Raw genomic sequence first — 25765 nt, forward strand, 5'->3', positions numbered from 1 at the left:
TAGTTGAAGTTGAAATCTGCAGTGCCATGTATTTATAATCTGTCAACATTTAGTCGCCCGTAGCAGATTTTAATAGAAGTTGCAATAAAACCATATCTGAAATGATAAGCAGCCATAGTAGTTGAAACAGAAAATCAGCAGCAGTAAATCAGATAGCAATAAAGCCTCAGGAAACGTGTAAAAACAAGCATCCCCAAAGATTCCATATTCTTTCTTTTTCTCCGTCAATGGAATCACATACTCAGAGGGGTAGTGGTGTAAGTTTGTTACAGCAAAAACAATGAGTCTTGAGGCAACTTAAAGACAAACTCATTTATTCTGGCATAAGCTTTCGTGGACACATGAAGTCTTAACCTCAAACTGGCAGTTTTATATACACATGCTGGGGGAGACGGGAGATGTAATCTGAGGAAACTGAAATGCAAAAAGACCTTACTGTCTATACTTACCTTTAGTATTATCTTAACAGTTGTCATTCACAAAAAGCTGTAGGGTGATAACACAAACATTGTTGCAGTGGTGAGCCAATTAACATATGGAGTGTGATTTAAATCAAAACAAAACACACCTTTGTCCTTATTCGATCCACAGAAAATAGAACTGAATCTGTTGATGAATTGCTAAAGTACAATTCAAGATGGTGAGAAGCCCAGAAACGAAGTCCTGTGAAGAATGGTTGAAAGATCTGGGTATGGTTAGCCCAGAGATGAGGTAAGGGAGACATGATAGCTGTCTTCAAACATCTGAAAGGCTTCCATGTGGAAAATGAAGCAGAGTTGTTCTCCATTGCTCCAGAGGGCAGGTTGAGAACAAACGGGTGGAAATTTCAGGGAAGCAGATTTTAGCTCATCATTAGGAGAAACTTCCTAATGGAACAACCTTTGCAACTGTGGAACAGTCTGCCACAGGAGGTATTTAACAGAGACTGGATGGCCATCTGTCCAAGATGGAACATAAGGAAGTCGCCTTATATCAAGTTAAAAAATCAGTCCATCCAGCCCAGTATTGTTGACACTTCATGGCAGGAGTTTTCCAGGGTTTCAGGCAGGAATTTTTCCAGCCCTACCTGGAGATTTGGAGGATTGGGACTTGCTGCATGCAAAGCAGGTGCTCTGCCACTCAGCTATGGCCCTTCCCATGCTGTGGTTGCATTCTGCATTACTGATCCTGGCTTGAGCAGGGGCGTTGGACTAGATAACCTCCACGATCACTTCTAACTCTAAAATTCTATGATAACATTCACATGCACAAATAGTTCAGGAATAAAACTGGATATTCTTCCTTAAGGAGATGGTTTGTCATTGCAAAGATGACATAATCTTTTGCTGCTCTTGCCATGCAGCTTGGTAGCCGCGTGGCATAAGTCTCCACACCGGGTTTGGATATCACAACAAGCCATGCTGACGCAAACAAGGCTCACAAGCCATGGTGGCTTATTGCGAACCAAGTCACAAAAAGAGGGGAGGAGGGAGACATAAGCCAGCATGAGAAGGACTGAATGTGAGCAGAGGCAGTCTTGCCAAGAGCACAGACTTTTTGAGCTGGTGGTGATTTGTGGAAGACGTAGGTTTTGAATTGGGGCTGGATGGAAGCGTGTCTCCATAGAGGGGCTCTGCTAGGCAGGCGTTTCCAGAAATAAGAAGCAGCAAGGGTGAGTAGGTGGTGTCTCTGGAGAGGCAAAGAACTTCAGCCATGTTCCTTCAAAACCTCTCCCTTCCCTCTTCTCCCTCTCTTGCTGGAATAGCAATAGAAGGGGATCACACCAAAACTGGGTGCAAGCTAAGAGTTTATTTGTCCTTAGAGTTTTAAATCAATTACTAGATACAACAGCAAAGGTCACTCAGGATGCAGAGCGAGCCTTGGGTGCAAACAGGGGTCCCAGGGGTGGGGGGATATTTCGTAGCAGCCAGGTGGAGCAGGTTTTTCTTTTTAAGCCTGGGTTTCTTGTGTATTAAAAGACTAGCATGCTCAGTATGTTTCATAGTAGTGGTGGTTTCATTCTGCTGGGAACCTGGCCTGACTTGCTCCACTGTTTCATACTTCTGGTTTCTTAACCAGGAAACTACTTGTTTATGAAAGAAAAATTAAAAAAAACAGGTAAAGTTTGCCAAGCCCTTAACTTTCTGGATTCTGTGTGCTGTATTCAGCCACTTCTGCTAACATCCTCCACTCTGTAATTTTATTGCCCTAGTGAGTGTCTCTTTTTCCAGTTCCGCTTCTTCAGTTTAGGGGGAGGGTTAAAAACCTCAGCTGTGTGTGTGTGTGTGTGTGTGTGCGCGCGTGTGCATGAGGAGGGAAGCTACTGTCTGGACATAGTGAGTCAAAAGGAAGGAAGAAATCTCCCTTGGGCACATTTTTCATGATGGCGTGGCCCGACTTCGAAGGAAAGTGAGACAGCTGTCGCTGACGGCAGGTACCGGGTGCCGTGAAGATTATCGAAGTGGCAGGATGGCATATCTAATGCACAAAATATCCTGCATAAACCCCATTCAAAGGTACAGGGGCTGAATCAAAAGCATTGGAAGTGTGTGGGGGATCAGTCAGTCTACAGCCCTTATGTTTGTCGTGCAAATTGTTGTGTTAGTAACCCTGAGGCATCGTTGTGTCACCCTTCCCGGATAGCCACTGGAATTGGGCCCATGTGTGAGTGAGTGTATCCCCTTGAAGCTGAAGAAACAGGTGATGGATTTTTCCCTCACTCCCCTTGATTACCAAGCCCAGAATTTACAGAGATAAAAAACTGCCTGCCAAGACAGGAGGAAATGTTGTGGATGCTGCTTTGCATTTCTGCAGCCTTCAGGTTGGGAACTCTCAAAAGGTAAAATGACCTTAGTTCCGGATTTAGACAGGTCTTGGCTAGCCTGCAAATGAGCTAAGGTCTTGCAAAGCTCACTGAGTTGAGCTGTCTTGCAAAATTCTTTGTGACTTGGAAAATGTACCTTAAAGAGAAGCGAGTAACAGTGCCAGGAGCTTCCAACCTAATCCCCTCTCCCAAAGACCCCTCAGTATTGTTCGCTATCACCCCCTTTTCTCCATGAAACCTTTCACCTGCAAAAGCCTCTTTATCCCTTTCCCCTCCCATATCAAGTAGTTATTGACTTTAAAGGGCTTGCCTTCATTGCAGCAGTGAGAAAATGCTTAGGAAACGCCACTGGTGAAGCCAAAATGCGAGCACACACTGGTATCCTGTGCTACTTTTCTGACAATTGAATTTTTATTTTTTTCTATTTTTACGGGGGGGGGGGGCATTGAAAAAAAATGTGATTCCCCACCCACAGCCTGAAATGGTACTGTCTATCATCTTAGACCGCTGCAGGTGTCAACCAGGTCATAAGATATCTCAAGAGACCCAGTTTCAGAATGGGCAGGAAAGAGGACAGCCTTAAAACGGTCTCTCCCTCTCTCTCTCTCTCTCCATCCTCTCAAAGGTGGGTGCACAGTGGCAATTCTGGGCCTGCAAGTCAAGCTAGCCGTACGAATCCTGCCTCTCTGCCAGGCAGAAGACTTTCTCCCAGCCTGACCTGTCCCGGGAGGAAAAGAAGCGAATATTCTTTTCCCAGAGCTGCTGAGGGAGGGTCCTGCTGTCTGCGAAGGAGAAGGGATAAGACACGCTGCTGTGTGTTTTCCTGCCAAATCCTGCCACTGGAGGTGGCTTTTGCTGCGGAGACTAAGGAGAGGATGTGTCCAGCACTGTTTCCTGCCTGATAACAGCAGCCGGCCCCTCCAACCGGATGTTATGAGTCCTGGTGCTACCTTCATGTTTAAGCGAAGGGCTGAGGAGAAATCACGAACTGTTTATACTTCAAGAAAAATAACACCCCCTCCTTTCTCTCTCTCTCTCTCTCATCTCCCTTTCTTGTTCTCTCTCTTTTTCTTCCTCCCTCAGAACGCACGTTTCTGGCTGCCCAGAAGCTCATACGAAACCACATGCAAAATAATATAAAGTAAAATACAACAGCTTGTGTCCCAGTGTAGGCCTCACCGCTTTAGAGATGCCTGTTCCAGACCACAGCATCAGGTGGCCAGGTGGCCTACTTTACAGAGGACAGTCCTGTTTGAAAGGCTGTCAGAGGACAGTCCTCTGTTTGAAGATATGCCCTGTCCAAAACCTGTTTAAAGATCAAGAACCACAGAAAGGGAGGAACCGCAGCGGCCTTGAAGTCGCCCATCCACAGTTAGCATCACCGGGAGAACAGCTGACTGAGCAGGCGCAAAGGACGTCACCCCTTCCCCACTATAGTCAGACATATTTTATTTCTATTTAAGTTCTAGTAATCATTTCTAACTTTGCATCTACATATATAAATTAGCATATGGAAATGTTATGCAAATCTGTGTCCTCTTTTTTTGGTGATGCCTAAACAGCCACCCTACGTACAGTTATTAAGAATCAGGTGCAGCTGCCATAAACTTCAGACTTCCTTCCTTCCTTCCTTGATTCATAAGAACATCAGAAGAGCCCTGCTGGATCAGACCAAGGTCCATCTAGTCCAGCGTTCTGTTCACACACTGGCCAACCAGCTGTCGACTAGGAACCCACAAGCAGGGCATGAGTGCAACAGCACCCCGCCCCCGCCGCCCATGTTCCCCAGCAACTGGTGTACGTAGGCTCACTGCCTCTGGTACTGGAGGGAGCACATAGCAATCACGACTAGTAGCCATTGATGGCCTTCTCCTCCAGGAATTTGTCTAACCCCCTTTTAAAGCCATCCAAATTGGTGGCCATCACCATGTATTGTGGTAGTGAATTCCATCGTTTGACTATGCACTGTGTGAAGAAGTCCTTCCTTTTATCTGTCCTGAAAGGAATTCCTTCCTTCCTTCCTTCCTTCCTTCCTTCCTTCCTTCCTTCCTTCCTTCCTTCCTTCCGCCCTTCCTGCTTGCTTGATGGAAGGGTCCCTGAGGCAGAAGCAGTCTCAGGATAAACAGACACAAGTTACCTGTGAGAGGCACATTGCTTCATGGCAAAGTTAGTCGGACTGAACATTTCATAAGAAAACCCCTCAGGGCCAGCCCAAGATATTTTGCTGGAGGACAAGCCGCCCCCTCCCCACCATTCCACATACAGAAGCTGGCCGGACTGGCAATCTGACTTCAACACTGGCACTGGGGCTGTGTCCTCCACCGCACTGGAGGGCCCCACATGAGCTGTGAGGCCCAGAATGGCACCCACGGCTGTGTCCTCCAAGCCCTCACCCCACACGCATTCACTCTATGTAGGTGTTTAGCCTCCACACATGACGGCTAAAGGGGGGGGGCTTGAGGGCGGACATGCTGCAACCCCCGTCCCAATGCCCCCACACTCACTGACCCCACTGTTCCCACCGTGGCTGCGTTGGGCAGCAAAGTCTGAAGGGGGCTTCCACTCGCGTTCGCTTGACCGTGGGTAGAACCCGCTGCGCAATTGGGAGCCCGGATAAAGCCCAACGCAGGAAGTTCAGAGACTGCGGAGACTGGGCTGTTTGGTGTGGGGTTTGGGTACACCCTCTCCCCTCCCCACTTTTAGCCTTCACATAGAGTGGGGGGGGGTGCATAGGGCTACTGCCTTGTGTGAAAGCGTACTTTGTTTTTTGGCCTGTCCTGAGTCTACTACCTCTCAGTTGCACTGGGTGACCCTCAAGATCTTCAGGGGCAACATCTGACATAACTGAACTGAGGGGAACAGCAGTATCAAGTGGAAAGTTACCCCAGGGGAAGCCTCTTCCTGAGCAGAAGTTTCTGGAAGGAGGGGGCGAGAGGCTCTGCCCAGTTCCACATGACCTGTCAATTTGGGAAAACACTTCATGCATCTGATGAATTGGATTCTAACCCATAAAAGCTTAAAAGACATAATAAATGCCTTTTAAGTCCCACAAGCTTCTTTTCTTTTTTTGCTGCAACAGACTAACATGGCTGCTCTTCTGGAAACGGTACAACGAGGGAATACCTTTAGGGTGGCCTTTTAGGCACTGCCAAGAAAAGAGGACATGTATCACCAAAAAGAAAAAGAAAACAGATCTGTGTAACATTTGCATATGCCAATTTATACATATAGTTGCAAATTTAGAAGTAATGACTATCATTGAAATAGAAATCCAGCACATCTGGTCATAGTGGGGAAGACTGTGGCCAGGTGACTTGCTGTGTGCTGCTAACTATGGATGGGGCCCCGTCGAGGCCTCTGCTCTCCCTTCTGATGGTTCTTTATTTTGAAATCAAACCTGGATTAGTTAGCACTTCAGATAGAGGACACCTTCAAATAGAGAATTCTCCACTTTAATGTAGAGCACAGGGTCAGCCTATTTACTTCAGAGGTACATGTTACCTTCAGAAAAACCGTATCAGGTAGAAATTAGTTCAACTGCATCATTTGGAACTAAGAGTTTGCCATCGACCGAAGGTTTCCGGTTAAGCTCAGCATGAACTCTAAGCAAGGGGCAACTTTACGTTTGCATATATCTGAATGTTAAGACATGCAAATAGGCAATGGCATCTCCCCACCCTCAATCCTTGAAATAAATAAAATACATTTATTTATATCTCAGCATTCATCTAGGGGGCTCAAAGGCATACAGAGAGTTCACTTCCATACAGTGTCCCATTTGGACACACTCAGGCCTGCTCAGGTTCAGCGAGGTTTCTGCATCATAAGAAAAACACAACAGCCAAAGCTAGGAGAGCAGACGTCCCCAGGCTGGTGCCTTCCAGATGTTTTGGACTTCAATTCCCATCAGCCCCAGCCAGCTTAGCCAATAGTCAGGAATGCTGGGAGTTGTATCCAAACTATCTGGAGGACACCAGGTTAGGGAAGGCTGCAGTGGGGTAGCAGTGTAATTTTATAAATAGTTTCCACAACAATATCGTTGTCCAGAGGAATTGTTCTACCATTAGCTGGATGCTTGAAGCAACTGATTTTGTCAACTGAATGCTAGAAGGAGATGCAATCTTGTGTCTATCTAATTGTAGAAAAACGTACTAATGAAAATATTGAAATCTATCAGGGTCTATTTCCTTTGCCTGTCACAGTTTTACTGTTGGGGGGCGGGCTTTTTTTCTTTGCTTGTTGCTGCTGTTCCATATGGTATCAGAACCTGCCTTGAGAGCTGGGAGTTGGGCTAGATGACCTCCAAGAACCCTTCCAACTCCATGATTCTATGATCAAGCCATACCCAGGAGTGCAGGGAAGGGAAACCAACATCCATCCTTTGGTAGACCACTGGCCAAGTTCCAGCAAACTACGTAACACTTGCAAGTTGCTAGATTCTTGCAGAGCACGTTGGGATAGTGAGACCTGCATCTGACCGAAAAAAGCACTTGGTCCGTGTCCCATTTATTCCACTGGTGGTTCACTGGAACTACTCACCTTAGGTCTTCTTAAAGAGAAAGGTAATGAAGAAATTCAAAAATAAATAAATAAATAAATAAATAAATAAATAAATAAATAAGGAGGGGCCATAGCTCAGTGTGACAGACCACCAGCTTGGCATGCAGAAGCTCCCAGGTTTGATCCCCGGCTTCTCCAGGTAGGGCGAGGAAAGAATCCTGCCTGAAACCCTGGAGACGCTGCCAGTCAGTGTCGACAATGTTAGGCTAGACCAGTGATCTGACTCAGTATAAGGCAGCTTCCTATGTTCCTAAATATTGCAATAGGTCTTCTCTAAGTATGACTAAATCTGGATCCAACCCTATATGTTCTTAAGCAAGAGGGTGCATACTCAGGATCTCTTAACACAGATGACTTATGCACTTACTACTAAGGGTCTCATAACAATTAAGACAAAACTAATCTGTGACAAGCTGATTCTGAGTTTGCAGTCTTGTTTGTAAATTTAAAACATGGCCCTTGAGGATTCAAACAATAAGCAAACAAATAAATAGACAGACAGACAGACAGACCGACCGGGGAAGACCCAAGTTAGGCGTGCTGTTGTAAAGGACTGCCTTCCTATGGTCTAAGGGCTAATTTTCTAGAGAATCGTGTTTTCCCTTTAAAGTGCTTCATGTCATTTAAACAATACTGGCTAAATCACAGAGGTTTACTCCTTAATTACCTCCACTAGTTCAGGGCAGCCTCCTCCAACCTGGTGCCCTCCAGATGGGTTGGACTGCAACTCCCATCACATGCTGACTGGGGATGACGGGAGTTGCAGTCCAACCTATCTGGAGGACACCAGGTTGGGAGAGGCTGATGTAGTGTTGCTGTGAAGAAGCCATTTTCGTTGAGTATAAGGCTGGTGCTCCTTTAAACTGAGGTGCGTCTTCCATCTTGCTTTCCCCCACATGCCTTTTCCTTTGATTTGCCTCACAGCCGTTTTGCTGTGGTCTCTCTCCCTCTCAGGAAGGAAATGGCCAAATCTGCTTGGATGATGGTCACTAGCCAAAATAGTGTCTGATCTTCCCCTAAAACCCCAGGGAAGGAGAGGGCGAGGCTAAAGCGAAGATGACTGAGAAACCTAAAAGCAAATTGGGGGGTGGGAGGTGGGAGGGGGTGACTCCGAATCTGACCTACTTTCCTGTTTGATTTGTTGATGAAAGGGTAGAAGCAAGAGTTCCCCAAAGAGGAAGAACTGGGCGGGTGGGGAGAGGGCAAATCTTCTTGACATGCCCTGGCTCTTGCCTAAAATATCTGAGTTGATTTTTAAAACACAATATTGCTCACTCTCCTACTCTACGTGCCATGTCAATTTTATTCTATTTATTTATTCGTATTTTTGAACCCCATCCCTGCGTGCTCAGGATTACAGCACATAAGAAACATCGGCCTAATCCAGCTAACTTGTTCCGCCTGTGTGAGCATCGTGATGCACCCGCATCATTGGCTTTCAGTGGGACACACTGCATTCTGACACACTTTTGAATGCCATGTTCTGCATGTTTACATGCACTAGAAATTGGATCAGGGCTGCAGTCTGACACAGGGTTAAGTGAACTTAGGTGAACCTGCTGATTTTAGGGTTGTCCAACCTTCAATGGAAGCTTAAACTGCTACATAGCTATTTAAAAGAACAGCAACAGCAACAACAACAACAACCAAGCCATGCACAGGGCATGAGTTACAAGGAAGAAGAAACACTTGGTTTATTGGGAAGATATCTGCTGCTAGGCTTCAGAAAAAGACAGAGCGCTCACTATGAACAACGCACGATGCCCAACATGGGGCTCCATCCATCCCGAGGCCCGACGGGAAGACTTTCAGAGGAACAAAGGAATGGGGTCTCTGAACTTCAGCATTAAGCATTAAGCAATGCTTGGTGATTCCTCAAACACAAACACTCATTTAGGCACACACATGCTGGTTTGGGTTTATTTGTTGATAGATCTCTGTCTTTGTGAACAAAGAGACGGGAAACCTGTTTCTGCACTATACCACTTCAGACTGGGTGTGTGTGTGAGAGAGAGAGTTCACATGGTGGATTAAAAAAAAAAAATCGTGGCCCATGATGAAACAAGCATGTCAAAGAGAAGGCTAGCTGAAATCTTTTCCCTTGATGTGCTAGTTTCTTATGTGGAGGAAATTTGTTTTTCGTGTGGAGAAGCTTCTGGTCACGTGAACCCCCACTTGCAGTCTGAAGTGGTATGACCCAGAGAATCAGCCTGAAAGACAGAGATGGTAGAACACCTGGAATGGGAAAACATACTCATATGGTTATGTATGGATGACAGGATGGGCAATTTGTGGCTTCCCAGATGTTTTGCCCTACAACTCCCATGATCCCTCACCAGTGGCTACGCTGGCTAAGTCTGATGGGAGTTTATGCAGTAGAGGCTGGTGGCTCCTATGTCAGTGGGGCAGTGGATCCACTCCGGGTTTCAGTTGGAACCAGCAAGACCTCTAACTGGTTAATGCTTCAGATTGGCACCTTGGAAAGTCCTTTAGAGTTCTGACTGGTTCTGACTCAACCCCGGAGTGGATTCTCCACCCCACTGATATTGGAGCCACCAGTCTCCACTGGATGTAGGCCAAAATCTGGAAAGCCACAAGTCGCTCACCCCTGAGCAACAGGTGAGTTCGAATGCAACCCTCACTTCTTCTTTTTCTTTTTCTTCTTCTCCTTCTCCTCCTTCTTCTCCTCCCCCTTGTCTTTATTTTCTGATTGTTTCTCTTGCACCTTCTTCGGAGGCTTGTTCGCTTTCCTCCCTTTCTCCTCAGGACAGGGCGGTGGGGGGTACGGAGCAGGTGGGTTGAGCATCAAGGCCTTCTTCTGGAGCTTTAGCTGCAAGATTTCAAAGGTGACCTCGATCTCCTGCTGGAGAACATCATTCAGACTCTGGATCTGGGCCTTTATGGCTTCTTTGATGAGGGACACAAGAGTCTGGAAAACATATATCGCACATCTTGGTTACTGATGCTTCTGCTAGACTTGGTAGAAGATGGATGGCTATTTACGAAATGGTCTGTGCACTTAAGGCACAATCCTATGCATGCAGAAAAGGGCAACTAAAATGATCAAGGAGCTGCAGCAATTCCCCTATGAGGAAAGGTTACACAGCTGGGATTGTTTAGCTTGGAAAAAAGGAGGGTCAGGGGAGACACAATGGAGGTGTACAAAATTATGCCTGGTGTGGAGAATGTGCAAAGGGAGACATTTTTCTCCCTCTCTCATAATACGAGAACCCAGTGAGGTCATCCCATGAAGCTGAATGGTGGGAGATTCAGGGCAGATAAAAGCAAGGGCTTCTTCACACAGCACATAGTTAAACTATGGAATTCTCTACCACAAGATGTAGTGATGGCCATCAACTTGCATGGCTTTAAAAAGGGGTTAACCCTAACCCTTTTTCTTCAGTTTACCTTCCTCAGTCCATTGCTATATTCCTTCAGTTCCCCAGCCTGTCTCCACTGCCAAAAAAAAAAAAAAGAGCTAGGATAGTAGGATGGGTGAAAACATGCTATAGGGAGATGAGGCAGGGGAGTGGCACTTTGTATGTGTATGAGGCAAACGCATAATAAACAAACATGGCTGCCAAGATCAGTGGGGCAGGACATTGGAGCAGAGGTCTGGGCCCCACTCACCAGAACGAATAGGGGGTACTCCTCCCCCCACACACAGCAGGGTTTGCTTACCATATTTTGAAATCAGTGAAGTAATACACGTTACCATCTAAAGAGGAGGGGCCCATAAGACCATTACGTCGAGAATCTAAAATTATGTCGCTGCACTTCTGGCTGGAGTCAGCCATGGTACTGAATTATTACATTTACACCCCATCTTTCCACCAAGACGAGTGCTCTAGGCCTCTGATAGTTGCAAAGTATGTCCTCAGTGACTAGTTCTACATACGTTTTTCTCCTGCATGTTCTGAGAGAGGGCAGGGTGGGGCTTGGGAGCAGAACTTCAGTCTGACAATAAAGCTGGAGAGAGCCCAATGACGTTGTGTGGGGCCCCAGAGTTTCATGTGGGTCAGGGCTGCAGCCCGCAGCCCACATGTAGTGATACTTGTCAACATCAGGCAGCTGTGACAACTGGCCTTGAGCCAAACTCCCAGGAGCGATGGAAGCTGGAGGAGATTCACCAGATCTTGAGGACCTCTGCAAACAGCAGGACCAAATCCAGGACTTGTGGGGAACTGGGGAGGCCAATTGCTGGCTTTTCCCATCTGCAGACAGGGTGGTATACTGAGCAACCTAGTTCATGCTCCAGGATTCGGATCCCGTCTCTCGTTGCTCGAGTTCAAAAGGTGAAATTCTCCGCTTTCACTTGAAGTTGCCCACAGTTGCTGGCAGCACGATGAGACACACACGCGTAGGCATTAATAGGCCATTCATTCCACTCTGTAGATAGGCTGACAGTAAAGAACGCCTCAAAGTTTCATTAAATTCTCCAAACAATATGCTTCCAGGCAGAGACAAACCAGCAAAGCAAGCCCAGGCAGAAGGAAGTTTTCCCTCTGGAACGCAATAAGCTCGTCACAGCTTGATTATGCAAATCAAGGCTGGAAAGAGAGAGCTCTGAACGAGGCAGCGAAAGACAGAACTCTGTGATGATGTCAATTTGCAGTTTCAGCTGGGAGATCCAAATTCTGCAAGCTGACCGCAAGCAGAATAAATTACGCCAGTTCACAGAATCACAGGATCATAGAACAGTAGGGTTGGAAGGGGCCTGTAAGACCATCGAGTCCAACCCCCTGCTCAGTGCAGGAATCCAAGTCAGAGCATCCCTGACAGGTGGCTGTCCAGCCTCATCTTGAATGCCTCCAGTGTGGGAGAGCCCACCACCTCCCTAGGTCATGGGTTCCACTGTCGTATTGCTCTAACAGTCAGGACGTTTCTCCTGATGTTCAGCCGGAATCTGGCTTCCTGCAACTTGAGCCCATTATTCCGTGTCCTGCACTCTGGGATGATTGAGAAGGGATCCTGGCCTTCCTCTCTGGGATAACCTTTTAAGTACTTGAAGAGCGCTATCCTATCTGCCCTCAGTCTTCTCTTCTCAAGGCTAAACATTCCCAGTTCTTTCCATCTCTCCTCATGGGGCTTTGTGCCCTCCTCTGAACCCTCTCCAGCTTGTCTGCATCCTTCGTAAAGTGAGGTGCCCAGAACTGGACGCAGTACTCCAGGTGAGGCCTAACCAGTGCTGAGTAGAGGGGAACTAGTACTTCCCGGGATTTGGAAGCTGTGCCTCTGTTAATGCAGCCCAAAATAGCATTGGCCGTTTTGCAGCCACATCCCATTGTTGGCTCATCTTCAGCTTGTGATCGACAACAATTCCAAGATCCTTCTCGCTTGTAGTGTTGTTGAGCCACGTATCCCCCATCTTGTAACTGTGCATGTGGTTTCTTTTTCCTAGGTGCAGAACTTGGCCTTTATCCCTGTTAAATTTCATCAGTTGTGACTGATTACTGGCTGAAGGCAAATGCTTGGTTCAGTAACTGTAAAAATAGCAATAGCACCTCCTCACACAACTGGACTTCTCACACTGAGGGAGCTGCAGACAACTGCTAGTGAAACTGTGAGGACTTCTCCGAACTGGGCTCACTCTGCTCCACTTTTTATTTTATTTTATTTATTTATTATTAAATTCATTAATCGCCCATCTGGCTGGTCACCCAGCCACTCTGGGCGATGTACAACATACAATAAAACAGTTTAAAACAATACAATTCTACAATAAAAACATTTTCTAAAATACCCTAACCCACCCCAAATGCCTGCCTGAACAACCACGTTTTTAATGCACGACGGAAGCTCATTAAAGAGGGGGCATGACGGAGTTCCCTAGGGAGGGAGTTCCACAGAGTGGGGGCCACCACAGAAAAGGCCCTCTCCCTCGTCCCCACCAGTCTAGCTGTCCTGGCTGATGGGACAGAGAGAAGGCCATCCGAGGCTGATCTTGTTAAGTGGCCTGTCTGGTGCTGCTGGAGGCGCTCCTTAAGATAGGCTGGGCCGGAACCATATAGGGTTTTAAAGGTCAAAAGCAACACCTTGAATTTGGCCCGGAAAACAACTGGTAACCAGTGCAACTCCTTCAGCACTGGAGTGATGTGATCTTGCTGGCGGCTGCCTTTAATCAGGCGAACCGCCGCGTTCTGTACCAGCTGCAGCTTCCAAACCGTCTTCAAGGGTAACCCCATGTAGAGCACATTACAGTAGTCTAAACGAGAGGAGACCAGGGCATGTACTACTGATGGGAGCAGATGGTCGGGAAGGAAGGGGCGCAGCCGCCGTATCAGATGGAGTTGATACACCGCTGTCCGGCTCACAGCTGACACCTGAGCCTCCATGGACAGCTGGGAGTCCAAAATGACCCCCAAGCTGCAGACCTGGTCTTTCAAGGGTAGCCGTACCCCATTCAACACCAGGTCAACATCCCCCAGCCTCCTCTTGTCTCCCACCAAAAGTACCTCGGTCTTGTCATGGTTCGGCTTCAGCTTATTCCTCCCCATCTAGCCACTCACCGTCTCCAGACATTTGGACAGGGATTCTACGGCCAACCTTGGTGAAGATTTGAATGAGAGGTAGAGCTGCGTGTCATCCGCATATTGATGACACTGCACCCCAAACCTCCTGATGATAGCCCCCAGTGGCTTCACATAGATGTTAAATAGCATCGGGGAGAGGATGGAACCCTGTGGCACCCCACAAGTAAGTGGCTTAAACACTTTTTAAGTAAGCGTGCTTCCAAATAAGGCATTATTCCTACAATTGTCTGGGGAGACATCATCTTCTGTTTCTAACCCTTCTGTGTTTTCCCACCATCCTTTTTCTCCCCAGGAAAAAAAAAATATGTTCAGGATAGGGATGGCAGAGTATTCCGCCACGGATTCCAGTGAGACTGGATTCTTTCGAATCCAGCCCCCCAGAATCTGTGGCGGAATGGCCTCCTGCCCTCCTGCTCCCCCCCATGGAATCCCTCCGAGATGGCACTTACCTGGGGCGGATGCGGTGGATTTGGCGGCGGCGGCAGTTCCGGCGGCGGAGGCTCTGGCGGCGGCAGCTCTGGTGGCTGGTCTCCTGGCCGGCCGTGGCCGGGCTGCTGCCACCACCATTGCCATCCTTGAGGCCATGATAGGCTACGTAAGAATTTATGTAGCCTATCACGGCTACCCCCCAAAAAAACTCCAGTGTACGCAAGTGGCGGCGGCTACGGTGGCCGCCATTTGCGTTCCCTATTTTTCGCCCATTTATCTTACGTAAATATTTACGTAAGATAAAACAGCGAAAAAAAGGGGAACGCAAATAGCGTAGTGGGCGCTATTTGCGTTCCTTTTTTTTCGCCGTAATAGCCTACATAAATATTTACATAGGCTAGAACGGCGAAAAATAAAGGAACACAAATACTGCTCACTACGCTATTTGCGTTACCCTTTTTTTCGCCGTTTTATCTTACGTAAATATTTACGTAAGATAAATCGGTGAAAATAGGGAATGCAAATGGCGGCCGCCGTAGCTGCCGCCACTTGCGTACACTGGGGTTTTTTTGGGGGGGGGGTAGCCATGATAGGCTACGTAAATTCTTTTTTTTTTTACGCTATGGTGGCCGCCATTTGTGTCCACAGCAGCCTGTCCGCGGCTGGAAATCTGACTGCGGATGGCCCTGGACGGCTGCTCCACAGCCTGGCCACGGAGCAGAGCTGGCCGTCGAGGATTCCAGGGGGGAGGACCGGATCGCCTCCCCCAATCCCCACCCCACTGCGAAAGATTCCGCAAAAAGGTGAGTTAGTTTCGTACATCCCTAGTTCAGGAGGAAACGACAGAATCGGTGTGCCATGCTTTTTGACTAGTAACACTAGTTGTAGATCGACTGGAAACACGCTAAGCCTTGATTGGGCCAGGAGCTGGCAAGTGCCACCTCACACACTGCCAATCAGAGCTACCTGGACACACGAGTGGAGTTGTGGGCCGCTAGGATATAAGAACCTAAGAAGACCAAAGGCCCAGCTAGTCCAGCATTCTGTTCACAACAGTGGCCAACCAGATGTCCACAGAAAGCCAGGGTTGCTGGGCTGTAAGAGACAAAATGGCTGCCCTCCCAAGTATCATCCGAGATTTAAGACCAGCCAGGGAGGCTTTGCTTGTGGTGCACTTAAGGAACGTGGCCTGCAGGGGTAATATACTTGGCAGGGCCTTTTCTGTGGTAGCAACCTGTTACAATGGGTAGCAGTTGTATCCAGCAGGGGGACTGCAGGGAGACTGGAGGCTGAGCTCCAGTGTGGAGGTCAAGAGGGAGGAGCCTAAGCAAGCACTACAGATCTTTCTTCATTCTCAATAAAGCTTCAGTCACAGCACGGAGGCTTCTGTCTTTCCTGGTCTAAGAAATCACTATTAAAACATGGTGTGAGAAGTGAATCCCTTGTTCTGATGACAAAGAAGGCTCAAGGAGCACTGCTTATAAAGGCAGCAAGCATGCGGATGGCAGAAGACGACGACTTTTACGGCAATGGCAGCCAACATGATTCCAGTTCCAGGGCCCATGGAAGTGGCAGGTGATAATTTTAATAATTGGATGTTTTTCAAAGCACAGTGGGAGAATTATGAAATTGCACAGGACTGGATGGTAAAGATAAAAGGATTAGAGTTGCAACACTACTATCAGTGATGGGGAAAGAATGTCATTTGCTCCAGCAGCACCTTGATATTCCAGCAGCAGACAGACAAGGTCCACCCAAATTACTAGAAGCGCTTCAAAAGCATTTTGAGCCCACTAGAAATGTTATATATGAACTCTATCTCGTTAAATGTGCAGAAGAACCTGATGAAACCATAAATCAGTATATGCACATGTAACACTTTGAAAGAAGAATTGATTACAGACAGACTGGTTATAGGTATTAAGGACAAGGGAGCACAGATGAGAATGCTCAGAAAGTGTGCCTTGATTCTGCAGGAAGCCATAGACATACGCAAGGCTAGTGAACAAACTCTAGTGCAAATGCAAGAAATGCACCCTTCAGAAGCAGAGAGCATGCATTATGTCAGCAAAAAGAAACATTCCAACATGCTTAGGCCATCATGCAAAAACAGTGTTGAGCCCAGAAGGTTTCAGAGCAAGAGTTGTGGATAATGTGGCAAATTGCATGATCCTGGCAGTTCCCCAGCATTTGGAACTATATGCAGAAGCTGTGGCAGAAGAAATCATTATGCCAGAGTCTGCAAACGCAATCAGCAAACAAAACTGCACAGCATATGAAACAGGTAGACAATGATGATCTTTGCAGTAATTCAGTGATATTTTCTACATGCATGACATCAAAACAGTGCATACTAAGGCAAAAAAAATGGTTTGTCAAACTTGTATTAGCACCTTGCACAGAAACTTTGCAACCCTGGCCCAAGCAAGAAGCAGAATGCCAAATAGACAGTGGTGCATCTGTAAATGTAATGGGTTACAGAGACTTTCTCAAGATTATGCAAGATGGAGAGGCAAAACCATCACCAAGCAAAGCCAAGCTGAGACGATATGATGGCACAATCCTCACACCACTAGGGCAATGTGTGCTGCAGGCAGAATACCAAGGAGAAAGACACCAGCTAGAATTCCAGATTGTGCATTCCAGGCAAAAGCCCCTCCTATCAGCGAGCACAAGTGAACATATGAAACTAGTAAAATTACATACTTCACAAGACATCCACACCATCAGACTAGAAATGCACAGAACCTTGGCTCTGGGACAAGCACAAGGTGGCATATCAAAAGCACAAATCCTAAAAAATTACCATGATGTTTTTGAAGGGCTTGGATGTCTCCCAGGCACCCAATATCTCAAAGTGGATGAAACTGTGCAGCTAGTGCAACATATGCTATAGAGTCCCCATAACATTGAAAGAAAACATTATGGCTGCAATAAGAGAAATGGACCCCTTCATGGATCACTGCCTTGTTGTGGCGAGGGGGCTTGCATAACTCAGTGAAGCCATAAGCTATGCCATGCAGGGCCACCCAAGACGGACAGGTCATGGCGGAGAGTTCTGACAAAATGTGGTCCACTGGAGAAGGAAATGGCAACCCACTCCAGTATTCTTGCCGAGAAAACCCCATGGAACGTATCACAAGGCTAAAAGAGATGACGCTGGAAGATGAGCCCCTCAGGTCGGAAGGTGTCCAATAGACTACTGGGGAAGAGCAGAGGGAATTTCCAAGTAGCGCCAGAAAGAGTGAAGCGGCTGGGCCAATGCCGAAAGGACACTCAGCTGTGGATGTGTCTGGTGGTGAAAAGAAAGTCCGATGCTGTAAAGAACAATATTGTTTAGGAACCTGGAATGTAAGAAGGTAAGCTGGAGGTGGTCAAACGTGAGATGGCAAGATTGAACATCGACATCTTGGGAATCAGCGAACTAAAATGGATAAGCATGGGCGAATTTAATTCAGGTGACCATTATAAGAATTGATGCTTTTGAACTGTGGTGCTGGAGAAGACTCTTACAAGTCCCCTGGACTGCAAGGAGGTCAAATCAGTCAATCCTAAAGGAAATCAACCCTGACTGCTCATTGGAAGGACAGATACTGAAGCTGAAGCTCAAATACTTTGGCCACCAAATGCGAAGAGAAAAGAAACTGGAAAAGTCACTGATGCTGGGAAAGATTGAAGGCAAAAGGAGAAGGGGACAGCAGAGGATGAGATGGCTGGATTGCATCACCAATGCAATGAATATGAACTTGAGCACACTCGGGGAGAGAGTGGAGGACAGGAAGGCCTGGCGTGCTCTGGTCCATGGGGTCACGAAGAGTCGGACACGACTGAACGACTGAACAACAACAAAAGACAAATGGAAAAGAATAGAATCATTGCCAGAGTGACCAAACCTACCAAGTGGATAAGTAGCATGGAAACCAGCTGGAGATGTGTTGTGCTGGCCAACTATTGCTAATGACATCAGAGACCTCGTAAGCAACTGTGATACATGTGCCGAATTCCAAGCAAGTCAGCAGAAGGAACCACTGGTGATACACAGCACTCCTACCAGACCATGGAGCAAGGTGGGAATGGACCTCTTCACAGAAAATGGCGGAAATTATCTCATTCTAGTAGACTGCTTTTCAGATTTCTGGGAAATGGATAAACTGCTAGATACTGCATCAGCAACAGTAATAGAAAGAATCATGAACCATTTCAGCAGACTAGACATACGTGACTGTGTGATTTCAGATGGTGGACCACAGTTCCCCTGCAAAGAATTTGCCAGATTTTCAAAAGGCTGGGAATTTTACCACAACATCATCTCCCTACAGCAGCCAATCTAATGGCAAACTGCAAAAATTCTATTAAAGAAAATGGCAAGAAATAAAGAACACATTTGGCAAGGTATCGTGAGGTGGAGAAATACTCCCGCTGCTGGCATGACTAGTAGCCCAGTGCAAAGTCTTATGTCCAGATGCATACAATCCTTGGTGCCTACATCTCTTGCATTATTGAAACCTAAAGTTTCAACAAAAGTCACAGAGCAACTGCAACACAAACGCAGTAAAACTAAAGCCTACTATGACAGAGATACAAAAGTTACCACCACCGCACATTAGAGATTTTGTACATATCCAATTATTTCCTCAAGACAAGTCATGTCTCCGGGCAAAAGGAACTTGCATGGGACAAATAAATCCCTCCACCTGTATTATTGAAGTTAATGGACAGTCTTATGGATAGAATCGCAAGTTGATTCATCTAATGAGGCCTCGAGGACTCCAAGACACCTCAGATGTGGTGGATGATGATATGCAGGACTGTTCTACCATTCCATATTCTCGTGCAGATGCATGCCAGATTCCTGACCCTGAACCTCGAAATCAAGAGACACATGCAACTGCATCACCAGCACAGAACAGCAATAACATGCACGATCAAGATACTTCTGTACACAGTGACCTTGTGAAAAGCACACGTACCCGTGGTCATATCAAACCACCTAAACAATATGCAGATTTTATATTAAATTACTGTTAGGCAACTTAATTATCTGTTATTCAGAACCAGGACTACTTCCAAGTCAAATATTCTACATATTTAGTTCAAGCAGTTATCTTCACGTTACTTACATGTTCTCTCAACAAATATGACATTGAGGATGTTATAATAGGTAGCAGTTATATCCAGCAAAAGGACTGCAAGGAGATGAGAAGCTGAACTCCAGTACAGTGGTCAAGAGAGAGCAGCCTAAGCAAACACTACGGATCTTGTTTCATTCTCAATCAAGCTGTAGTCACAGCACACAGGGCTGTGTCTTTCCTGGGCTAAGGAAGCACTATTAAAACATAACCCAGTTATGGAACTCTCTTCTAAGAACATAAGAAGATCAGACCAAGAGTCCATCTAATCCAGCATTCTGTTTGCACAGTGGCCAACCAGCTGCTCACAGGAATCCCTTAAGCAGGACATGAGTGCAACGGCACCCTCCTGCCAAAGTTCCCTGGCAACTGGTGTGCACAGGCATAGTGCCTCTGATACTGGAGGTAGCATATAGCCATCAGGACTAGTAGCATTGATAGCTTTCTCCAGGAATTTGTCCAATCCCCTTTTAAAGCTCCTTTAAGATAGGGGTGAATGCGCCTTCCTTGTTCTCCTCGACCTATCAGCAGCTTTTGATACCGTTGACCATGGTATCCTCCTGGACCGCCTGGACGGGTTGGGCATTGGAGACACCGTATTGCGGTGGTTCCAGTCCTTCCTCTCCGGCAGGTACCAGAGGGCAGCACTGGGAGAAGAGGTTTTGGACCCGTGGCCACTCACTTGTGGGGTGCCACAGGGTTCCATCTTCTCCCCGATGCTATTTAACATCTATGTGAAGCCGCTGGGGGCTATCATCAGGAGGTTTGGGGTGCGGTGTCATCAGTATGCGGATGACACGCAGCTCTATCTCTCGTTCAAATCTTCACCAAATTTGGCCGTAGAATCCCTGTCCAAATGTCTGGAGACGGTGAGTGGCTGGATGGGGAGGAATAAGCTGAAGCTGAACCCTGACAAGACCGAGGTACTTTTGGTGGGAGACAAGAGGAGGCGGGGGGATGTTGACCTGGTGTTGAATGGGGTAGGGCTACCCTTGAAAGACCAGGTCCACAGCCTGGGGGTCATTTTGGACTCCCAGCTGTCCATGGAGGCTCAGGTGTCAGCCGTGAGCCGGACAGCGCTGTATCAACTCCATCTGATACGGCGGCTGTGCCCCTTCCTTCCTGACCATCTGCTCCCATCAGTAGTACATGCCCTGGTCTCCTCTCGTTTAGACTACTGTAATGTGCTCTACGTGGGGTTACCCTTGAAGATGGTTCAGAAGCTGCAGCTGGTACAGAACGCAGCGGCTCGCCTGATTAAAGGCAAGCGCCGGAAGGAGTTGCACTGGTTACCAGTTGTTTTCCGGGCCAAATTCAAGGTGTTGCTTTTGACCTTTAAAACCCTATATGGTTCCGGCCCAGCCTACCTCAAGGAGCGCCTCCAGCAACACCAAACAGGCCGCTTAACAAGATCAGCCTCGGATGGCCTTCTCTCTGTCCCATCAGCCAGCACAGCTAGACTGGTGGGGACGAGGGAGAGGGCCTTTTCTGTGGTGGCCCCCACTCTGTGGAACTCCCTCCCTAAGGAACTCCTTCATGCCCCCTCTTTAATGAGCTTCTGCTGTGCATTAAAAATGTGGTTGTTCAGGCAGGCATTTGGGGTGGGTTAGGGTATTTTAGAAAGTGTTTTTATTGTAGAATTGTATTGTTTTAAACTGCTTTATTATATGTTGTACATTGCCCAGTGTGGCTGGATGACCAACCAGATGGGCGATTATTAAATTTAATAAATTAATAATAATAATGAAAGCCATCCAAATTTGGTGGCCATCACTATGTCTTGTGGAATTGAGTTCCATAGTTTAACTCTGCGCTGTGTGAAGAAGTCCTTCCTTTTATCTATCCTGAATCTCCCACCATTCAGCTTCATGGGATGACCCCACTGGGTTTTCGTATTATGAGAGAGGGAGAAAAATGTCTCCCTATGCATTCCACACCAGGCATAATTTTGTACACCTCCATCATGTCTCCCCTGACCCTCCTTTTTTCCAAACTAAACAATCCCAGCTGTTACAACCTTCCCTCATAGGGGAAATGCTCCAGCCCCTTGATCATTTTAGTTTCCCTTTTCTTGATGGTCTTGTAGGCCCCTTCCAACCCTACTATTCTATGATTTTCTTACTTTTTCCAACTATGCAATGTCTTTTTTTAGGTGTGGTAGAGATACTACCAGAATCTTTTGTGGTAGAGATTCGATTGCAACCCATGCTGTTCTCATTTATGTGCCAGTTAAAGACCTATTTATTTGTGCAGGCTTTGGGATACAGGCAAGTGCTCTATTTGTTTTCTGACTGATTGTGCTGATGGTTTTATTGTATTTGATTATATATTTGTGATTTGCTTTGAATGTTGTTTATGTAGTGTACTGTGTTGTATCTGGGTTGTTCGCCACCCTGGGCCTTTTGGGAGGAAAGAAGAGCTATAAGTCAAATAAATACATAAAGCCCAAACATCTACTGTGATCACCAGGCAGTGGCAGGTGAATGGGGCAGGGAGCCATGGCACTGAAGGTGAGTCAAGGAGGGAGAGCTTTTCAGGGCAAATAGCAAGGCCTGTGAAATGATGGCCATAGCCTAAATCTTCCGTTTTGTGCCAATGAATTAGCAATGACATCGGAACTTAAGAAGAGCCTTACTCGATGAGACTAAAGTTTCATGTGGACCAGCATCCTATCTCCAACAGTGGGCAGCCAGATGTGGCCATGAGCAGGGCATGAAGGCAAAAGACCTTCCCTGCCAGTTGCCCCCCCCCTTCCAAAACAACAATAACTGGTATTCAGTAGTAAATTTATTCTGAACCTAGAGGAAGACTGATGAGATGACCTCTGGGCCCGCTCCGTCTGTAGTCCAGGTGCTGCTAACAGTGGATGGGCAACTTCAAGGCCCCGCCCTGCTCTCCCTTCTTATGGCTCTTTATCATTAACAGGCTTTGGACTGGTTGTTGTTGTTCAGTCGTGTCCGACTCTTCGTGACCCCATGGACCATAGCGCGCCAGGCCTTCCTGTCCTCCGTTCTCTCCCGGAGCGTGCTCAAGTTCATATTCATTGCATCGGTGATGCTATCCAGCCATCTCATCCGCTGCCGTCCCCTTCTACTTTTCCCTTCAATCTTTCCCAGCATTTGGACTGGACAACCCTTCAAATAAGGGATACCTTCAAACAGAGGACTGTCCTCTGTAAAGTAGGACACATGGCCACCCTACACCTAGCCATCATGGTGACTAATAGACATTGATAGATCTCTCCCCAACCTGGCCCTCAGTCCTCCATGAACTGGCCTAATCCCCCTTTAAAGGCCAATAGCCATCATGCCTTGTGGCAGGGAGTTCCACAAATTAATCATGTGTTGTGTGAACACAGGAAGTTACCTTATCCTGAGTCAGATCATGGGTCCATCTAGCCCAGTATTGTCGACACTAACTGGCAGCAATGGCTCTCCCGGGTTTCAGGCAGGGTTTTTTCCCTGCCCTAACTGGGGATGCTGTGGATCGAACCTTCTGCATGCAAAGCAGGGGCTCCACCACTGAGCCACAGCCCCTCCCCTTTTAAACCGGTACTTCCCATCAATTTCATTGGGTGAAACTTTTGGGAGTCCTGGTGTTAGGAGAAAAATGCCCCACTCTTCACTCTCCCCACACCACACATCATGCTATAAACCTCTGCTCCAGAGGTGCAGAACCTCAGGTCTGGGGGCCAAATCCAGACCACCTTGGGTCCCAATCCGGCCATGCTTCTCCCCTGGCCCCACCCCTTTCCCTGGGGGGGGGGTTTCCTGGATTTTGCACAGAATATTTCCCATTCTGAACGGTTAAAATGCCTCTCGGAAGGCTTAGTGACTGACAGCAAGAGCTTGAAACTAAAGAGTGCTGGCTTTTTTGGCCCCGCCTCTTTTGCCTTTGGCCACGCCCACCACTGGAATGCAGCTGTAGCTTGGCCATGGTGGTACAGGCTTTAGTAACCTCAAGACTGGATTACTGCGACGCGCTCTATGTGGGGCTGCCCTTGAGGCTGCTCCGGGAGCTGGAGCTAGTGCAGAATGCAGCAGCCGGGCTGTTGTCAGAAGCTGCCCTTTTTCAGCATGCAACTCCTTTGCTGAGGGAACTGCGCTGGCTGCCTATTTGCTACCGGGCAGGTTTAAGGTTCTAGTACTAGTGTACAAAGCCCTAAACAACTTGGGACCAGGATACCTGAGAGAGCCCCTTCTCCCTTACCAACCTGCCCAGTCACTGAGGCCATTGGAGGGCTCGTTCCTGGAGGTACCGCGTGGGCCCATGGCCCGACGAGTCCACCCGGAGAAGAGCCTTCAGTGTGGTGGTTCCTGTTCTATGGAACCTCCCGCCTCTGGAGGTCAGGCAGGCGCCAACATTGTGTTGCTTCCGGCACCTCCTGAAGACGTTATTTCGGGAGGTCTTCCTTGAGTGACCAGTTTATCCAAACTCAGTTTGTTAGAACTCTTGTTTCTTTTTTAAAACATTATTTTAACATGGTGTTTTTATTCTTTTACCCTGTCTGCTATTTGCCACTCCAAGATCTTTGGATGTGGAGCAGAATACAAATATTGTAAAATAAATGAACAAACAAACCAACAAAGTTAATATGCTTAGGGCGCAATCCTATGCATGTTGAGACAGAAAGAAGCCCTACAACACTCAGCATTCCCCATCCAGCCCTTGCTCTCAAGCCCCCCAATCTGTTTAACCTTTACGGCAGGCCTGAGAAATGGGCCTCTGTGGCTGCTGTTAAGGCCCGAGCATACTCATAAAAGTGCAAGCGGCCTTTCAAAGAACTTCATCCCAAATCATCTAGGGCGGAGGTAGGCAGTACACAGCTGGTGGGCCTCATGCCCCCAAATTCAGTTCATCTTTTTTTAAGACTTCCATAGTGGCTATGGCATGCCACAAGGGTGAAAACTAGCTTGTTTGGAAGCTAATTTTGACCCTTTTGGTACTCCATAGCCACTACAGATGCCTTAACAAGTTAAATTAATTTTTGTATTTTTCCACACCCTGGGGGGCGGGGGGGGGGAGATGCCCAACAGGGGAGAGAATGGGGAGCAAAAATGGTCCCTGTACCTCCCAAACATGCCCATCCCTGGTTTAAGGCTTTAAAGCTATCCACCAGCACTTTGTATCAGGCCCAGAAGTGTACTGTAACCATGCGAGAAAAGGCCCTGGTTCGTCCCTCTTGTTTCTCGGTAGCCCCCGTTTTGGCTACAGCCCTGTTGGCACTCAGCAGCTGAGTTCATTACTGGAGTGAAGGTTTGTTGCACAAGGACTCTGGGAACTACTATCACTCTGGGTCAAGGCTAGAGAATCTGTGATGAAGCATTTTCCGCATCCATTCCAGTAGTGCATTTCCCAGAGTGCCTTGTGGGGAGACGGTCAAACCAATGAGGCTCAACCCAATTCAAAACCTGTTAAAAGTTTGTAGGATAGATTTGCCCAGTTAGTACCACAGAGGATCGCTTTATGCCCCCTGCCCGCCTAGTTTACCTCTTTGCTAAGGGCTCCTCTCTGCCTTTGGGCAGTTCTGTACACTTCCTGCAGCAGGCGCTCTCTCTCTAAGTGTAAGATTTCTCGGACACGCAACATGCTGGCCCGCTTTTCGTCTTCAGCTGCGGAGAGGGCAGCCACCTGCCGCTGGTACTTCCAGACTTCAATATCTGTGCCCTCTGTCAGTGGGAGAGGCCGGGGGGGAGCGTAGACCTCGAGGCTGGCAAACCTTTGATGGCGATCCCTCTCCCGTGCCAGCACAAACTGGTACAGCCAGTAATGCTTGATGAACGTGTTATGAAAGTAATCGCACACGGCACGCAGCTGGAAAGGGGGCAGCTTTACCCGGAAGGCAGAAAATTTCTCCTGAAGGATTTTGATGGCCTGTGAAATGGGAGAACCTGGGGTGGGGGGTGGGGAGGAACAATAATATATATTATCAATTTAATTCCTGCTTTTTTTCAGGGAAGCTTAGAGCAGCTTACCAAAGGCTTGCAAGCTAGTCCCTCATTCAGTTTGTTTGTTTGTTTACATATTATTTATTTATTTCTATACTGCCCAATAGCCAAAGCTCTCTGGGCAGTTGACAACAATTCACAAGGTAAAACTACACCATAATTGTATTGCCAACATATTATACATACTATACATACATATTATATTGCCATCATTGTGCGTTGCGCTTATGGAGTACCAGGTCTCTGCTCCTGAGGAGCTTACAGTCTAAATTCAACAAAAGGAGACGACAAAGGAAATGTGTGTGTGTGGGATGTGGAACAAGAGGAAGAATATGTGATCATCTCAGTCACACTTTTTAATGT

The 25765-nt window shown here is 47.2% G+C and overlaps 1 protein-coding gene across 2 annotated transcripts in view; it reads right to left on the reverse strand.

The window, feature by feature from the left end:
- Positions 1–9029: 9029 nt before the first annotated feature.
- Positions 9030–25765, reverse strand: part of C1H8orf74 (chromosome 1 C8orf74 homolog) — a 121174-nt gene continuing 104438 nt past the window's right edge. For both annotated transcript variants that reach the window (XM_084833071.1, XM_084833082.1), the window contains 2 exons: positions 24945–25345; positions 9030–10292 (listed from right to left, as the gene is read on the reverse strand). In XM_084833071.1, coding sequence (XP_084689197.1) covers positions 10002–10292; positions 24945–25345 — 692 coding nt within the window. In that variant the 3' untranslated portion in view covers positions 9030–10001. The remainder of the gene's footprint in view (positions 10293–24944; positions 25346–25765) is intronic.

This window comes from Heloderma suspectum, chromosome 1 (assembly GCF_057233095.1).
Source record: "Heloderma suspectum isolate Gila_16-S chromosome 1, 16-S_ref, whole genome shotgun sequence".
Lineage (NCBI taxonomy): Eukaryota > Metazoa > Chordata > Lepidosauria > Squamata > Helodermatidae > Heloderma > Heloderma suspectum.